This window comes from Natator depressus, chromosome 5 (genome assembly GCF_965152275.1).
Source record: "Natator depressus isolate rNatDep1 chromosome 5, rNatDep2.hap1, whole genome shotgun sequence".
In the NCBI taxonomy this organism is placed as follows: Eukaryota; Metazoa; Chordata; order Testudines; family Cheloniidae; genus Natator; species Natator depressus.
Window position 1 is genome coordinate 101,286,232 of NC_134238.1, and position 16,215 is coordinate 101,302,446.

General features: G+C 41.0%; 1 protein-coding gene across 2 annotated transcripts in view; it reads left to right on the plus strand.

Annotated features, from left to right (window-relative positions):
• JAK2 (Janus kinase 2) overlaps nt 1–16,215 on the plus strand; it is a 164,026-nt gene that overhangs the window by 93,311 nt on the left and 54,500 nt on the right. For both annotated transcript variants that reach the window (XM_074953318.1, XM_074953319.1), the window contains 3 exons: nt 879–1,191; nt 3,777–3,896; nt 14,070–14,227. In XM_074953318.1, the coding sequence (XP_074809419.1) occupies nt 879–1,191; nt 3,777–3,896; nt 14,070–14,227 (591 nt within the window). The remainder of the gene's footprint in view (nt 1–878; nt 1,192–3,776; nt 3,897–14,069; nt 14,228–16,215) is intronic.

Here is a 16,215-nt window from a genome sequence, read left to right on the forward strand (position 1 = left end):
TTTCTTTCCTCTTTAAAATGTTGACTCACTAAGCTTTTCATTTGGGAGGATTTCTGAGGTAGTCGCCTCTTGTCTAGACAACATGTTCTCTTGCTCTCACCTTTTTTTCCATTCTTGTGAGTCTGGTTTTGAAAATTTCATTTTTTTGTGTCCATTCTTTTGTTAAACTTCTTCATGTCATAACTTTTAAAACATAGTTTCATTTTTAATCACCTAGTTAACAAGATACTGCTAGAGCCAGTGACACAAGTGGTAACTGATTAAATAAAACTTGTTTTGATATTGTTTTTAGATTTTGGCATCTTTCTTTTAAGTTACACAGAGAAAATGTTAACAGAGCATTAAGTTATAAGAACATCCAGTACTCAAAAGTTAAGAAATACAACCTCCCAGTACAAGGCTTAGTTCATGATACAGTGTAGTATTGCATTGTTTGTTATCTTCTTTTTAAACTTGACATATGTGGTTCTGTGTCTGTATTTACAAATCTGAATGACCTAGAAAGATCAGGATTTTGCTACATTGGCATAGCTATGGGAATTTATCAATGTATCCTTGCTGACTGACTTCTTCCCAACCCCACATAATAATGACTAAATCAGAAATGTCCAGGTTTATGGAAACAACAATGTACTATACTTTGGAACTAGTAAATGAAAAATAGAAAACGGCACAATAAGTGTGGTTTCGTTTTCAACAACTTTTACTGAAGACTGAAATAAAAACCACAATAAATTTTAAAATCACAGTAAGTAGTTCATTTGATAGATAAAGTATTTTTATGTTGGCTTTGTATTTATTTTGCATACAGAAATAATTTCCTTTTCTAGGCTTTATAGATAAACCTTGGAATTTATGTGCTAATCTTGTGTTCACAGTTACAAGATGTTTTTGCCTAAATGTGTTCGGGCAAAAATCCAAGACTACCATATTTTGACACGAAAGAGAATAAGGTACAGATTCCGCAAATTTATCCAGCAGTTTGGCCAATGCAAAGCTACTGCCAGAAACTTGAAACTTAAATATCTTATAAATCTGGAATCCCTTCAGCCTGCCTTCTATTCAGAGATTTTTGAAGTAAAAGAGCCTTGCAGAGGTGAAGAGAGTTTTGCAACCATTATAATAACTGGAAACGGTGGAATTCAGTGCTCAAGAGGGAAACATAAAGACAGTGAGACACTGACAGAACAGGTAATCCTTATGAATATGGCTTCACTTTTATTATTTTAAGGATTTTGCAAATGGACATGGTAACAGTAATTTGGTCATATGTTACATGTACTGATTCATTCTCATGTAGTACTATAGAATGAATTATGACTTTGACTTAATAGTTCTACTGTGATTTCTGTATGAATGGGGTTTGACTTGAACCAAACAGCACAAGACTTTTTAAATTAGGTGGATTTTTTTAATATAAATTATAAGAGAAATAATTTTTGACTAAGCAATTAAAGTACTTAGATGACAAATGAAGAGTGAAGTTCTCTGTCATTCATGCTACTAAAACAGGATTATTATAAAAGTTGACATGAGAAAGTAACAGCTCCGCCTAATTTAAGAGTTAAGCTAAATTATTCAATCATTTGTTATAATCATGTAGTTACATTTTATTCTTGATGTTATCTGGGTGTGTTTGTGTTTGTTTTTTACATTGTTTCCCATCTGAATATTCAACAGTTGAACTTAACGTTATCTGATGCTAGTTGCTAGCAGGAAATGCATTACTGGTTGTCAGGAATTACTACGTCTAGCTGTGATAAGCCCCACCTGTTCCATTGCTAATGTGCAATGTACCCAGATCAGATCAGGAACACTGTTATCCCAAAGACAATGTATCATTTCAGGAGTATATCTTATTTTTTGTACATGGCTTTTAAATAACAGAATATTATTGTGAAACATTACTATAACATTAAAAACTTACACATCACTTTACAGACTATAGATGAAACAACCCTTCTAGTATAACCCTTCTTTATAATCTAAATAGAACTGGTTTTTTTTCCAAAGGGAAATTTGGAGGAGGAGTATTGGAGGTGATCTCCTTTTTTATAATGAATAAATAAATGACCGTACATTTTAAAATACATATACATTTCATGATAGATAACAGACTAGATCAAAACAGTAATGTGAAAAATACCTTGTAGAGCAAATTGAGGTTAACAGATAGATTACAAGTGATCACAGCCCATTATGTAAAATGGCACTTTTATGATATGGTATTTAATCATCAGGCATATTAAAATATATAACTACATATATGCAAATATCTTGATATTTCTTCCTTTGTGCTTATTAGAAACAGTGCAGACTGAGCTAAAGTTTGGATAATTAGGCCAATAGTTATCGTCTGTATAACTTTGATGATTGTTAAATGTTCCTACTAGAAACCCTTCATATGCAAAAAGTAGCCTTCAAGAGATGGTTCTAATGATGATGTTTGGAGTTATTTTATAGAAAACTAGGCCTTTTAAAATCACTTTTTGTACATTAATTCATATATAAAATTTATCCTCTTTGAGCCATGTTTTCGTGAAGCAACCTCTAACTTTGCACATGCTGAAATTTGTGTATGAAACTGTACCATTTGTGCATGCCAATCAAGCCTTTAATAGCAAGAGTAATAGGATTTGTATTGTTTTTCATCTGAGATTCTCAAAGTTTTTTTCCAAGATGAATAAGCATTATTATCCCCAGTTTACAGATGAGGAAACAAATGCATAAAGAGTTTAAGTATCTTGTTTGAGGCTATAGAGGAAGGCAGGGGCAGATGGGAATAGAAATCATGTCGCCAGACTCCCTGTCCTCTGCTCTGACCATTAGGCAACTGTGCCTAATGTAAGGTAATTAACTACATTTACCTGTGGACAGTTTCTGCATTTGTACAAAGGGGTGCATCTTCAAATTTAATAGTGAGGTAAGGCAAGCTATATCTTTGACTATTGCAGCAAATCAGCGTCACAAAACTTTACTCAACCACTTGCTTGGAGCAAGATTTTTTATTATTATTTTATTTATTTATTTTATTTTGGTGAAGTGGTGGTAATGCAGTGGCTGTGATAGGTGGTCTTGCCAGCCCAGATTCTTCTCTGGTAACTGGGCATAACTCCATTGACTTTAATGTAACTAAGATGATTTACACCAGCTGCGAATCTGGCCCAGCATCTTTATGGAGAGCATGGGTGAATACATGTTGTGCCAGTGTAACCATGGATACACTTGCAAAAAGGCTGCAGTAAATAACAGAAACTAGAAATTCTTACTCAGATTATTATCTGACTGTTATTTCCCTTGAATTACAGAAATAACAAATAATAATGATGTATATTATCTAAAATGCTACAGGCAACTAACAAAAAAGCCATTACCTGTATAACATTTTGACTGATCTATCCTTATCCATCTGGTGGAAGAACAGAAAAAGTGAGACAGTCAGATATTTTAAGAATTCAGTTTGAGGACAGAATTTAAAGAACCAAATTTTCAAAAATTCCCTGAATTGCACTCCAGTCAAAATTCACCCATGCTTCTAGCTCCCATTATGATTTGTGCCTTCGGTTACCATAGTCATGGATGCACGTGTGTGTATTTTTCATTGTGAAAATCAGCATCCACTTCGTGATTATTTGATCTTCAGTGTTTTGCATTCGTCATCATTCCTAAGGTGGTGAAAATATTTATCTATGGTTGTAGGAATTCTAGAATTTTGAATTATACTTTGAAAAACCATTTACTATGTTAGTATTAATCATAACCGACATTTATTACAGGAATTACAGACATACTGTGATTTTCCTGATATAATCGATGTCAGCATTAAGCAAGCAAACCAAGAAGGCTCCAGTGAGAGTAGAATTGTCACCATTCATAAGCAGGACAGTAAGAATCTGGTATGTTTATTTTTCTTATAGTTTGATTTATATTGATATTGGTTTGATCATGTGATGGGCGTACGGCAGTATTCACAATACTCTACTAAACCTATGTTGCAGTAAACATTACTCAGATGTTAATTAGGCAAAAGGTAAAAACTGAAGCTTTTAACAGTGATCAATATATCAGTACATAGAGATGCTAATGTATTTGAAGCACCACAGCATAGACTGAAATTGAAACCAGGATATTTAAAACTAAGTGACGTCAACTTTGTCTGCAGTTCATTCTCCAACTTCGTTGTGCCTAGCTAAATAATTATTAAACTTGTGTAATTTTAGTTAACCTAGACCCTAATCCTGCAATTCATTGTGCATGGGCACAGCAATCTGTCCGCGCGCGTGCACACACACAACTGCAGGATTGGGATTTGAGATTAGCCTGAAGGGAAAAAGATATACAGAACTATATATATCCGTCTAGACAAAGGGTACAAAACTAATAGTATAGCTGTTATTATTTAAAGTATTGTGTGAGGCATAGGTTTGAAAAGTGTTAGCCTGACAGTGTAAACAAGTCACTTACAATATATTGTAAAGCGAATTTGTGTGTGAACTAAAAAGCCACAATTGTTTGTCTTTTTAATCCTAGCATTGTATTAGCAACACCGTTTCCTGTATGAGATAACCTTTTGGTGTAGTGGTTTCTTTCTTGATCCCCATTACTGATCTGTGTAGCATCAGATTTCCTGTTTCAGGCATTTTCCTGTGTGATCAAAGATCTACAACTTGTTGGCACATAAGACAGATGTACTGCTAAAATGGTTCTTCCTTCCTGGGGAAAGTAAATCCAAAACCTGCAAAAGCATTTGAATGAGAATGAATTCATTTTCTGTTTTTAATGCTGCCTTTAAAAATGATACTTTTTTTCAGAATTATATTAGATTTTGATATAATTTACTCTTCAGTAGTCACATAGAATCTACACTTGTAGATAATTAAGCTGTGTTTTTAGTAGCTAGCCAATGGAAACAAATGGTTTTTAATGTAGTCTTCTCCTGCAATGTGCATGCGTGAGAAATATTTGTTCTTTAATACAGCACTTTCACTTTTGGATTATTAAAGAACATTATTTTCATTACGTCTTTCATTGCTGTTTTTCAACTTCAGTAATGAACATGTTCAGCTTTTCTTTTAAGGTAGTACAATCCCTTTTTCTTATAAAATGTGGTTGGTCTAGGACAGCCCTATAATGTAGTTAAGATTCATCTGAAATGGGAGGAAAATGAAGGAACAGGCTATAGGTCGGAGCACATTGACACAAAATAAGGAAAGAAGTATTTTCAATATGAGATGCCCAAATTTCCTCCTGCTGTCTTTCTAAGATCTACCAGGAAGAACTGTTAATTTTCACATCTTCGGTTTCTCCTTGTTGAGAGAACTCCTCTCCCAAAATGGTCCTATCTTTACAGGATTTATTTACCAGAAATTATCCTAACAAACCTGTGAAGCTCTCTCAAAAAAGAGGAATCTTGGGAAAGGTAGAGCATAGAGGGTGCATGAAAGATATGGGAATTAAAAACTTGTTGTAGTTTGAAGTTATTTATATTGATTTGAATAAAACAAAACATATGTGGTGGTTGGTTTTTCCCTCCCTTCACCCTTCCCACCTCCCTCCCCCATCGTGACCTTTAAAAAAAAATTACAGAGGTTGCTCATATGTACGTACTAAGCGGTTTGTCCTTTCGTCTTTCTATCAGGGATGTTCTGTAATAAATGTTGTTGTTCCCTTTTTATACTGATAATTTTATTTAGCAACAAAAGGCTTTAAGTCCACATTGCATTCTGTTTCACCCACTCATTGTGCAGCATCTATAGCCCTCATTTTCATAAATACAGCAGTTGCATCATATTAGTGCAGCCTAGAAGTATGTGTGAGTTTCTGTTCAGCACAAATGCTTTATTAAAGGGCATCTCTTAAGAAAAGGTGAAAAACCAGAATATGTCAAGTTTTAGGCATTTAATATTAGAGCTGGCGTAATCCGATCCCAAGCAAGTAAGTCTGTAGACAGTCTTCTTGACATAGATTAAGGCCTTGTCTACACTACGGGGGGAGATTGATCTAAGTTATGTAACTTCAGCTATGTGAGTAATGTAGCTGAAGTTGACGTACTTAGATCTACTTACGGGGTCCACACTATGCGATGTCGACTGGAGATGTTCTCCCGTCGACTCCCCTTGCACTTCTCGTTCAGGTGGAGTACAGGAGTCGACAGGAAAGTGATCGGTGGTTGGTTTAGTGGGTCAGAGACCGCTAAATCAACGGCTGATGCATTGATCGCTGCACCTCAAACCCCCAGTCAGTGTAGACAAGCCCTAAGTACAAGCTTTTCTTGTGTTAAATAAAGTTTAAGAAATCACGACCAGAGTATTTTAAAATATTTATTGTACAGCAGTTTTACTGAGAATGTTATGTAAAGTTACACAGTGTAGTGTATTAAACAACCTTTCTTACAGCTGCATTATGTTTCACTAGATGACTCTTCAAAAAACCCTTGAGATCTCAACTACTGGTGTATAGCTCAGGTTATTCAAATAAACTACTTGAGAAAATAACAGAAAATACACTCGCTGGTCATATAGCCAATGGAGAGTCTGTTTTCTCTGAGTTGAACTGAGTTGCTGGTATTGGAAATCAGACTGGGGAGGAACATACCTTGGGGTTTGAATCACCACTGCGCTATTCCAGTTTTATACCAGTGCAACTCCATTGAAACCAATGGAGTTATTCTGGCATAAAATTGGACTGTGACAAACTCAGACCTGACAGCTGTGGGAGGGTGGTTGAAGGCAGGTATATCAGCCCGTTAAAACCCTCTTTCCTGTGAGCTGAAAAGAGGTTACGTCAGGTTAATTAGGGACACCTGAGCCCAGTTAAGGGCTGCTGTGACCTTTAGAACCTCTTCTGGTGAGAGAGCTGGGAGTAGGGACAAGATACAAGCTGCAGAAGGGTTGGAGGATAGGTTTCTTCTAGGAAGAGAGCTGTTCTCCTTCTCACTGGGGAAATACCAAGTTTACTACTACTACTTGGGGAAGGGGTGACAGTCAGGAGCCAGTATAATAAGTGTCAGTGCTCTGGTGGGAGCAAGGAAATGTTTTTTTGTGTGTGTTTTGGGGGGGTTGTTAAGAAAACCACTTGGGACAACCCTGAGGCCTACCTTGTGAAAACTGTGAATAAACCATTGTTAAGCATTATAAACTGTGGAGAAGGACTGATTTACTCTAGGCCTTTGCTCCCCACCAGAGGGATAGAATCATAGAGTATCAGGGTTGGAAGGGACCTCATGAGATCATCTAGTCCAACCCCCTGCTCAAAGCAGGACCAATCCCCAACTAAATCATCCCAGCCAGGGCTTTGTCAAGCCTGACCTTAAAAACCTCAAAGGAAGGAGATTCCACCACCTCCCTAGGTAACCTATTCCAGTGCTTCACCACCCTCCTAGTGAAAAAGTTTTGCCTAATATCCAACCAAAACCTCCCCCACTGCAACTTGAGACCATTACTCTTTGTTCTGTCATCTGCTACCACTGAGAAAAGTCTAGATCCATCCTCTTTGGAACCCCCTTTCAGGTAGCTGAAAGCAGCTATCAAATCCCCCCTCACTCTTCTCTTCTGCAGACTAAACAATCCCAGTTCCCTCAGCCTCTCCTCATAAGTCATGTGTTTCAGTCCCCTGATCATTTTTGTTGCCCTCCGCTGGACGCTTTCCAATTTTTCCACATCCTTCTTGTAGTGTGGGGCCCAAAACTGGACACAGTACTCCAGATGAGGTCTCACCAATGTCGAATAGAGGGGAACGATCACGTCCCTCGATCTGCTGGCAATGCCCCTACTTATACAGCCCAAAATGCCATTAGCCTTCTTGGCAAGAAGGGCACACTGTTGACTCATATCCAGCTTCTCATCCACGGTAACCCCCAGGTCCTTTTCGGCAGAACTGCTGCCTAGCCATTCGGTCCCTAGTCCGTAGCAGTGCATGGGATTCTTCTGTCCTAAGTGCAGGACTCTGCACTTGTCCTTGTTGAACCTCATCAGATTTCTTTTGGCACAATCCTTTAATTTGTCTAGGTCCCTCTGTATCCTATCCCTACCCTCCAGCGTATCTACCGCTCCCCCCAGTTTAGTGTCATCTGCAAACTTGCTGAGGGTGCAGTCCACGCCATAACCGCTGAGGCTGATGTGACGATAGAGGTGTGTTGCCACATATGGTTTTAGGGGTGGGATCACATACAGCGGACTCTCCTGGAGGCAAGATGAATCATTCCTGAGATTGGACGACGTGGTAAGGATGCTGGTGCAGCCCACTGCACCACAACAGGAGGCTACCAGAGTACAGATGGCTGCTCAGCAGGAATCGATACAAATAGAACAAGAGACTAACCAACTGCGGATGAATCAGGTGATACAAGACCAAGGCACCCTACAGGAAGTAGACAGACAACTGAAGGCCCTGACTACTCTAGGAGGTGGCCAGGATGGAGCTCTATCTTAAAGGCTAGTGGTTACCTACAAAAGATGATGACAAAGAGAGACGTTGAGGTTTATCTTCTCATGTTTGAAAGAACAGACCTATGTGAGGCCTTGCCCCAAGACCAGTGGGTTGGTATCCTTGCTCCCTTCCTGAGTGGAAAGGCTCAGAAGGCCTGCCGTGGTATGGCAGCGGAAACTGTCAAAGACTGTGCCCCATTGAAAACTGAGATTCTGGCAGGATCCAGAGAGACTACAGCTATAAAGCCCCAAGGATTCCACAAGTGGAGGGTCCAGGATAACAAAGCACCAAGATCACAGCTGTTCAGCTTGATCCATCTGAAACAGAAGTGGCTGCATCCTGAGATCAACAATATGGAAAAGATCATAGAACTCCTGGTTTTGGACGATTCCTGAAAGGATTACTGCCTGTGAAGGTGGGTTGACCAAAATGACCCTTCCGACGACAACGATTTGGTTGCCTTCATAGAGAGACACTTAATGGCCAGAGAGCTTTCTAGGACTGCCAGAGAAGAGATGTACCAGACCCAAAGGCCAGCCCCAGTCCCAAAGGCCTGTACCTCTGATAGTTTGGGGTATGACTATATGGGGAAGGAGGGATGCTGAAGTACGACCTGAGGCTGGGAAGGGTCTTGGGGAACCGGGGAGAGAAGGCCATGGGGTAAGGCCTAATATCCCATAGAATAGGGAGATATCAAGGGTGATGTATAAATGTTATGCTTGTGGGTGAGCTAGAACATAGAGCAGCTCAATGTCCTAACAGTGAGGAGCCCATGCAGTGCAACTTGGTGGAACAGTGAGAGACTGTGCTTAATCAATCCTGCAGGAATGGCTTTAACTCCACATAGATATGTGGCCGTTCAGGTTGAATGATGCAGAGACCATTGCTTTAATAGACTCCGGAAGTGAAGTCACACTGGTCTCTGGGAAACTGGTGGGGTAGAATGAACTGTCTGAAATGCAGGGGAATAACCCGCATGCATGGGAAAGTTAATTATGAAATGGCCATTCCTGTACAAATAGAGGTTCGGGGAAGCACAACAAGGCTGGTGGCGGCTGTAATCTCTAAACTTCCATACCCTGTGCTCATAAGACAAGATTTCCCAGGGTTCGGAAATCTACTCCCAGTGAAAGGATTGGGGGAAACTAATAACTCCATGTCTGATATCATGACTCCAGTAAATAGCCCGCCTCCCATCTTCTGTGAATTAGCCCCGGACTTGTTTTCAAGGTCCCAGAAGACTACGTGAGAAAGATGGGCAGACTGAAGACTGGAGATCAAGATGTTGGCCCAGAATCAGAAGGTGGTGCTTCTGGTAAGCAGTCTCATCCAACAGGCAGGGAGACAACTCAGTTACTGAACCTGAGGTTGAGGCCGGTTCCACAGAGACCAGCCCTCAGGGTAAAACTGAATTTGGACATTTCAGATGCTTGATCTCCTATATCAGAATAATAGAAAAGTAGTAAAGTCTAGGTCAATGGGGTACGAGCAGAGGGGAAAACCAAAGGTCCAGGGCCTTACTTAGTGATTTAAAAAAAGGACCTATTGTACAGAATACTGTACCTACAGGAGCAAGAACTGAAACAGTTCCTAGTACTCCAAGGACACAGGCATTATTCGACATAGCCCATTGTCATTTGTTCGGGGAACATTTGGCAGTGAATGAAACACTAGATAGAATCCTTTGAAGGTTCTTTTGGCCAAGAATCTATATGGAGGTTTGACGCTATTATGCTTCCTGCCCTGAACGCCAATTGCACAGCCCCAAACCTCAATTAAAGGCCCCTTCAGTGCCCCTACCAGTTATCTAAGTCCCGTTTGAAAGTACAGTGATGGTCCTGATAGACCTGCTGGAGAAATCAGCCCAAGGTCATCAGAGTGTGCTCATTGTGCTGGACTTTGCTGCCTGGTATCCAGAAGCCATACCCCTGGGAAGCACAGTGTCCAAGATGATAGCTAATCCAAGTATTCTCTCAGAGAGGAGTACTCAAGGAGATTCTGACAGATAAAGGGACTCCTTTCATGGCAGAGTTGATGAAGGACTTGTGTGCGCTGCTTTAAATGCTTCAGGTACTGCTTCCTACAAACCTTAGTCGACCACAACACCACAAACAAATGGCCTGGTCAAATGCTTCAACAGAACACTGAAGAGCATGATACGGAAAATAGTGAGTTGAGATTGGAAAAATTGGGATACCTTGCTACCCTACTGGAAACTTGTTATAATGGAGGTTCCTCAACCTTCTATAGGGATTTCCCCCCTTCAAGTTGCCAAGTCGTTGCAACCCCACGGCATACTGGATATTGCCAAGGAGCACTGGGAGGAACAGCCTCACTAAGAAACGAGCATCATTGAACATGTGACGCACACGCAGGACAGAATAACCCAAGTCACCCCAGTAGTGTGAGAACATATAGAAAAAGCACAAGCGGCCCAACAGGCCTATTATAATCGACAAGCAAGCATTCTGAAATTCCAGGCTCGGGATTGGGTAACGGTGATGGGACCCCAGCAGAAAACAAGCCCTTGGTCAGATGGCAGAGGCCATATGCAGAGGTTGATTGCAGAGGTTAATTATAAGATTTGACAACCCGATCTCTGAAAGTAGGAACAGATCTGCCACATTAACCTGTTAGAGCCCTAGCAAGACAGAGGTCATCAATGTGATGGAGTGAAACCATAATGTATTCCCAGAGAAGCCAGGCAAAACCATGGAAGCTCATCGTCCCAGATGCAGAAATAAATGAGAAAGTTAAACCATACTGGATCCTTGAGGCTAAAAGGAAAGAGATCAATACAGAAATGAAGAGGATGCTGGAGTTGGGAATCGCTGAGCGTCCCATAGTCAATGGTCTAGCCTAACTGTTCTGGTTCCTAAACCTGATGGTACCAGTGGTTCTTCAGTGACTTCTGAAAATTAAATGAGATGTCCCAGTTCAATGCCTACCCCATACCTCAGGTAGATCAGCTAATTGACCAGGTGGGAAAAGCAAGATTCTTGTCTACCCTTGACCTGACCAAAAGGTATGGGCAAATCCCTCTGGCATAGGTGGCCAAGGAGAAGAGGCCACCTTTTCTATGCCACAGGGCTTATAGCAGTACATTGCCCTCCATTTTGGATTACAAGGGGCTCCAGTAACCTTCCAGTGACTTACTGATAGCTCTTATGTCCACGTGCCAGGTATGCAGCTACTTACTTGGATGATGTGATCATACACAGCCAAGACTGGGGGATGCACTTAGAAAAAGTAGACACAGTACTGGATACTCCGAGGAAAGTGGGTCTCACTGCTAACCTCTCCAAATGTGCAATAGGGCTAATGGAAGCCAAATATCTCTGGTACATCATGGGGAGAGGTGTAGTGAAACCCCAATTGAACAAGTTAGAGGCAATACAAAGTGGGTTTTGGGTGATCAAGAAGAAACAGGGCAGAGCATTTCTGGGGATAGTTGGGTATTACAGACAATTCATTCCCCACTTCACCACCAGGGCATACTCTTTAACAGATTTCATAAAGGCCAGCAGTCCAGACGTGGTAAAATGGACCACTGCAGCCAAAGAAGCTTCTGTGGATCTGAGAGCAGCCCTCTGCAGCAGTCCAGTGCTAGTAGCCCCAGACTTCCAGAAGGAGTTTGTACTACAAACAGATGCCTCCAAAGTAGGGTTAGGAGCCATAGTTTCTCTCATGGTTGCAGAGGAAGACCACCCAGTTTTGCCTCAATAGAAGACTTCTCCCTAGAGAACAGAAGTATACCATAGTGGAGAAGGAATGCCTCATGGTAAAATGGGCCGTGGAAACCCTCCCGTATTATCTGCTTGGATGGAGGTTTTACGCATGTTACAGGCCATGCTCCCCTGAAATGAATGCACCAGAACAAAGAAAAATTGCAAGACTAACAAGATAGTTTCTGTCACTACAACCCTTCTGCTTCAAAGTGCAGCATAGGGCAGGAATCAGGCATGCAGCCCAACCCCGTAGTGTTGAGCTGGGGGGCATATGTGACAAAGTCAGACCTGACCACTCTCGGAGGGTGGTCCTTTTCCATAAAAAAGCATCTTCAAAAAGAACCTGCGCCAGTTTTGTATTAAAAGGCCTATAGAAGTCTCTTAGAATCGCCTTTGTCGTTGCTAACATGGGTCCCAGATTTTGGTCTTTAGGATGTCTAGTGTTTGATGCAGGACTTTTTGTAAGTAGAGCTTCTCGTTTCTCACTTATAGGCCCTAAATCCAGAAACTGGGACACAATATGCACGGTGTATTTAACATTGTATGTATGATCCTCTAAGCGGAGAACTAGTATCTGACCCTTGTCGAAAACAGTCAGCCAGTCCAAGAGATACACAACATAAAGGCCAACCTGTAGCCTCACAGGCACGGCAGGTTGAAAGCAGGTATATCAGCCTTAGAATGGTTAAAGTCCTCTTTCCTAGGAGCTCAAAAGGGGTTACTTTAAGTTAAGGGCTGTCAATGACCTTTAAAAACCTCTTCTGGGGAGTGAGAGGGGAGGGAGGATCAAGGAACAATACACAAACTGCAGAAGGGTTGGAGGCAGCAGAGAGAAAAAGTTTCTCCAAGGGGGAGAGCTGTTTTCTTCTCTATAGGGGAAATATTGAGTTTACTATTTTTGGAGATGTGCAGGTGACCAGGAGCTAGCACAATAAGCATCACTGCTCCGGTGGAAGCAAGGAAGAGCGAGTGTGAGTTTGTGGTGGTTTTGCTTAAGAGAACCACTGAGGCATATACCTTGTGAGAATTGTAAATAAGCTACTGTTAAGAATTATCAACATCTGAGAGAAGGACTGATTTACTCCAGTCTTCGCCCCTCACCCACATACCACAGGGAGAACCACTGAGGCTGATGTGGCAGTAGATATGCATTGGCACATAATGTGGTGAATCAGGCCCATGGCATCCAGCTCACACATACAAATTGTTTTAAAAACAGATGCATCCAAAGGTAGGACTTACCGCAGGAATGTTGTCCTTTCAGTTGATGTATGCGTTGCTAGTGATGAGAACACTGTTAAGAATAATACATGCCTCAGACAGTTAGTATTAAAAAGTAATACTATAAATCATAAGTAACTAGTATTGTGGTAGACAAACAAGCAGAAAGTTATAGTAGTAGGCCTTTCAAGATCAGGGGGCCTGCAAATTATGGAAAGAAAAGATTGGAAGAAACCTTTTGTTTATCTCATTTTCCTCTTACTAAAAAACAAAAACAAAACCCCAACACAATCTGGTGGCTCAAAATGCAGAAATAAAGAATGCAGGTGAATACATAATGGTGCCCTGCTACCCTTTAATAGATGGTGATTTTTTTTATCCTTTTGCTAGTTTAGTTATGCCCTGGTTTGGGGAATGCACCCCATCTCCATAGAGCCCAAATACTCAGAATGAATTTCACCCATTTTTGAGCACATACCCAGTTATTCCGATGGAAGTCAATTACTCATGTAAGTGCTTATCAATATGAATAAGGGTTCCACTATCAGGGACTGTCTATACTATGCGTGTTTGTGTGTGTGTGTGTGAGAGGTATTTTTTATATATACTGTTACCATACCTATCTGAGGATTGTGGTGTTTATTATAAATTAACCTCATTCTCTCGCTCTTTTTTTCTTCCCAACTTTTACAGGAGGCTGAATTTCATTCATTAAGAGAAGCTCTCTCTTTTGTGTCGTTAATTGATGGATATTATAGATTAACTGCAGACGCTCACCATTACCTCTGTAAAGAAGTAGCACCACCAACAGTGCTTGAAAATATCCAGAGCAACTGCCATGGACCAATTTCGTAAGTAGTGCTCTTATATTATGACAAGGCACTTTTATCGAGTCTTGAAAGATGAGCTTTCAACAAGGGTGAAACATAAGCATACTTACTGGAATGTATATTTATAGAAAAAATAGGTTTTTGGTGGGTGTTTTTTTTCAAATTTTCCTTTGGCAAAACATGTGGGGGGGTGGTTTCCCTTTGACTCTTGCTGCTGGGGGAATTCTGCGCCACTGTGCAATGCAGATTTTTGCAGAAATTAATGTTTTTGCGCAAAATTCCCCTTCCCCTCCCCCCCCCCCGAAATTGGCTGCAGTGTTGCTGGCCGCTACTTGGGGCAGCTGGATCCAGCAGTGCCAAGCTCACACATAGAAGACACTGTGGGAGGGAGGGGAGAGGGTGTATTGGCTGCAGGGGGCCCCGTGGCTGGACTTGGGGGGAGAGGTTGTGGGTGGCTGGTCCCCTGGCTGGGCTCTGGGGAGGGGAGGCAGCGAAACAGGAACTGGGTTGTCAGAGGGATTTCTTTTAACTCTCTACTCCTGGGGGAATTTTTGGGTGTGTCTGTATTGTTATAGACATACTTGCTGACAGGTATTTTGAAATAAATTACCAAAATAATTGAAACAGGCGTGTTTATGTAGTGTTATTTTGACAAATAAAATTTTCAGAATTTTGCAGATATTTAAAATACTGTGTGTAGAATTTTTAATTTTTTGACACAGAATTCCCCCAGGAGTAGACTTTGTAAGGGAAGGTGCACTCCTTTTCTAATGAGGGGCGTCAAGTTTTGTAATACTGTTTCACTATATACTACCCCTCTATCTGCATATGAAACTCCTGTTGAGATTATTGGGAAAACCTGCAGAGTGAGGGTAGAATGATACCTTTTGTGATACGTTTCATGTTTGAAATTTTCTTTGTAAATCATAAGAATGAATACAGATGAACTTAAAGTATATTTCTTCCACACAGAGTTCATTTTTTCCTCCAACCCAGTCATGCAACAGACATAATGCTGAATTTAGGACCTTGTAGTCATTACCATGGCAACAGTGTATGATGTCATAAACGGAGGCTCTCATAATGTTTTCACTAAAAGATCTAGCAGAACTAGAATCTAAGTTGCAAGGGGAAAAAGGCAAATTCAGATACCCGTGTCTTCAGTCATTGTGAGGGGAACACAGAAAATTGCTAGCTAGTAAATTTAACAAATTGCTTTTTGTACAGCTGTCGTCTCTTAGTTCAGTTTCTCCAGTTCTTTAGAGAAACAGTTTGGTACCTTTATTGATTGTAACATTTCATACAGTACTGTTATTGTTTGAGCTCAGGATATGGGCAACCAGAATGTAAGTAAGCCGAATGTACTGCATTTAATTTTTTTCCCCATAGTTTAAACAAGAGAACCAATGTACTTGGTATACATATTTAAATCATAAAAAATTAGTCTGCCACCTAGTAAATCAGGCATATTTCTGTAAATTTGTCATTAACATGAGGGGAAGAGAGGGAGTGATCTACATCTTCCAAGACATGGGTGAAACCTGTCTTAATAAATTAAGCTCCTTCTGTTTACTTTTTGGGCATGGGGAGGGAAACTTGCAAATTTAAACAATAGAGTCAGATGTTAAAGTTAGCTTTAGGACTGCATTGAATTATGTGCTAGGCTTAGACCTTCTCAAGCAATGCCATTCATAACTAAGGCTAATATTTTGTCACTGACAGGTCACGGAATCAAGAAAAATTCACGGAAGCCCATGACCTATCCGTGATGGCTACTAAAAATATGCGTGACAAAATGGGGAGCTGGAAGGCCCCCTCTTGGAGCTGTGGAGTTGCCCCACCCCACGTGGCTCCGAGCTCCAGGGCACCCCCATGGCCCGTAGCAGCTGGGAGCTCCCGGGGGCCTTCCTGCCCACAGCGGCCGGGAGCTGTGGGGCACCCCTGCTACCTGCTGTGGCTGGGAGCTCGGGGCCCCCACGGTTCCCAGCCGCCACAGGCACAAGTCACGG